The sequence below is a fragment of the Hipposideros armiger genome, unplaced genomic scaffold, assembly GCF_001890085.2.
Source record: "Hipposideros armiger isolate ML-2016 unplaced genomic scaffold, ASM189008v1 scaffold_1464, whole genome shotgun sequence".
NCBI lineage: Eukaryota > Metazoa > Chordata > Mammalia > Chiroptera > Hipposideridae > Hipposideros > Hipposideros armiger.
Genome location: NW_017732814.1, coordinates 78,180 through 81,326, shown reverse-complemented (window position 1 = coordinate 81,326; position 3,147 = coordinate 78,180). Strand labels below are relative to the sequence as shown.

Below are 3,147 nucleotides of genomic sequence, written 5' to 3'. Positions count from 1 at the left end.
ACAATATTTACTGCTAATGATAAAACTGGAGCTTGTGAGTGAAAATTAGAATTTTGGGAAAAAATTCATTTTCCCCTCTGAGCTTGAGTTTTCTAACATTTAAACACTTTTCCAATGATATCAGTGGTAATATTAATAAATGTGGGTTTTGATATTGCATGAATATATGCGTTTACATGAAACTTAGAAGAGCTACATAACTCAGCAAACTAGTAGTTTTCAAGGGACCGGTGTGAGATGGTACTTATTTGTACCATCTCACACCGGTCCCTTGAAAACTTACAAATAAGCATGGGTCAAAGGGCCATTCAAAGTGGAAGATCAATCAATGGGTTTGCATGACAGAGTATGAACACTTCATTGATATGTTTTCAGATTTCATATTGCAAGTAATTTTTTTGCATTATATGAAATTTTATTATTTGGGTTGATGGTTTTTATACATAATTACAGTCAGAGGGTGATTTTGCAGATTACTTGTCAATGAATTTGTTTTTCTTGATACATGTCTTAGAGATTCCTATAGCTCTATATCTAGATTGCTATTCTCAGAAGACTGTTTACATTTCTTGTTTGTAATCAGAAATCAGTTTGTGGTTGAACTGAAAACCCGTAAAAAAAGCATATTCTTTTGCAGTCCATTCATAGTTATCTTGAGAAAAGATACAAACAACTTGCTGAAGAAATACCCGACTGTGTCTGAGGATTCATGTAGCGTGAGAGCTGTCCTTTTCATCTTATCGACTGCATGTACGTTTGCATTCTTCTTTACTAGAAATGCCACCATTTGCTGTTTACTTTCATGTACAGCAAGTAAAAGTGGTGTGAGATCATGCTTGTTCCTTGCTCCCCTTTGTGCTTTGTGGAACAGCAGCTTCATTGCTATCGCTGTGTTCTGAGCAATGGCTGCATAGTGGACGTTGCCATCAATGTCCATTCTATTTGGACCAACACCACGCTCTAACAAAATAGTTGCATATTCCTCTTCCTGGCACTGGATGGCCTTCATTAGAGCTGTCCTGTTTTGTCACAGAGCTTTGACATTTCTGTCTGCTAGGAGAGTTACCACTCCTGGATGGCCACTGGCACAGGCCAAATAGTGGGCAGTCCTTGATCAAGTAAGTCTCCATGTTATTATGGGGTCTTGGTCAGCATCACCAAGTTTTTTTCTTGCAGCAACATTTTCATTGAGTAGTAAACTATTGTTAAGGCTTCCAACACATGGTGGCTCCAGGACTGGCCTAGTAACAGGAGTGCTCAGTAGCGCGTTGTTGTTCGGTCATAAGAAGTTTGTGATGAGACAAATAGTTAACAGTAGTAGGTTTGTGAGCTGGCAGGATGGGACAGGCAAAGGGTTGACAGGAGCGAGCTTGTAAGCAGGCAGGAACGAGGTTAAACATGAACCGCTTGGCTCTGACTCCCCTGGCTAGCACTGCACCTGCAGGCTGACAAGCACCTTATATCCATCATAGGTGGGAACAGAACAGTTCCCAATCGCCATGGCAACCCCCTGCACACTAACAAACACCCATCATAGATGGGAACAGAACAGTTCCCAATTGCACCAGCAACCCCTGCAAGCTGACATCCATCATAGATGGGAACAGGACAGTTCCCAGCAGAAGACAATTGTAACAGCAGCCCCACTGCAAGCTGACAAGCACCCTACATCCTGCTTAGAAAAGTATAAAACTTGAGCTAAACAGAAACCCGTCACAGCTCTCCCTCTCAGACTGCCCTGGCAAAACTCCTTCTGTCAGTTCCAAACAACTTTCTCTCTCTCTCTCTCTCTCTCACTGCCTGACTTGCAATAAAGCTTTCTCGCTCTCCCATTTTGTAGTCTCGTGAATTCTTCTCACGTTCTGCAAATGACCAGGGGTTAATTCTATGCCAATACAGTTTGTGGCTGATTTCTGCTAGCCTTTCATTAGCCTCGTATAGGTTATTTGCCAAGAATGGGATAACTGTTAATTCCTCTAGGTAGAGTTGCTTATATTTTTCCAATTCTACTTTAGTAGAATATTCAGAAGTGTTCGTTTTGGAGACTTCACATTCCAGCTTGTTAATTCTGAGTTCCACTTGGCTTATTATTGAAGCATTATTATTCTCTCTTAACTTCTCTTAAGTTTTTTTTGAAATGCTGCTTGTTCCTGTACAAATAGATTGACTTCTTTTAATGTGTCCACTCTATCTGAGGCAGAAAGATGACCTAGGGACACTGACAACCCCCTCGAGGGTAGGATGTGAGGTGCCTCACTGGTTACACAAGTAACAAGTGACTGTCCAGTACCTGCAGCTGGAGGAAAAGAACCAGTTTCATCCAGCTAGGCTGACCTCTATGACCATGACCTGACCTTTAACTAATTGTTATGTCATTATAATCTCATTTTCATTGTGGTCACTGACTTCCACTTCCACCATGCATCTGACACCCATGACAGTTTCGGGAAGCCAAATAAGAAAAATTGGGAAAAGGAAGGTCCTGCCCAGGGAGAGGAGATGAATGAACCAAGTCAGTGGGGTGTCACCAATTCCTGCCCAGGAGGGATAAATATCCCTGATGACGACTTCCTCAGGGGGTCTTGTTCTCTGAGTTCACACACACTTTCAAGGGTGTGTACTTTCATTTTCAATAAATCACTTTCACTTTCCTACATCTGTCTTGCTCTTGAATTCTTTCTTGCACAGAGACAGGGACCCAGTCACAGCTGCTCCAGGTTGAGTCCTCTGTTGGCCATCCCCGGGAGCCTCCTGCGGCATATTCTGTCACGCTGTTTCTTCAATCTCCCATTTATAGTGCTCTACTGCACTGTATTCTACCATATTCATTTGTGTATGACTTGAGGCTTACCGATTCTTGTTTCAACTTCTTGTTTTTATTTTCTAGTTTTTCACCTCTCTTTTGTATTCCTTTTATAGATGCTAACTCCTATGGAGGAAATTGCTTATTTTTTTTCAACCAGATGTAGAAGTTTTGCTGTAAGATCATCAATCTTCTGTTTTAACCGATTTATCTGGATGCCCATTTCAATTTGATGGGGTTTTAAATCTCCAGGGAAACTAAATTCTCCATTTTCATATTCTTTTTTATTTATTGTTAGTTTCAGGTGTACAGAACAATGCAATAGTTACCCTTTTCACCCTCAC

General features: G+C 41.1%; 1 protein-coding gene across 1 annotated transcript; it reads right to left on the bottom strand.

Annotated features, from left to right (window-relative positions):
* Window positions 1–560: 560 nt before the first annotated feature.
* Window positions 561–2,760, bottom strand: LOC109377586 (ankyrin repeat domain-containing protein 7-like). The gene is given in 3 exon segments (XM_019633988.1): window positions 561–691; window positions 694–1,109; window positions 2,687–2,760. Coding segments are annotated over 3 exon segments (621 nt in total).
* Between the last annotated feature and the right edge of the window lie 387 nt (window positions 2,761–3,147).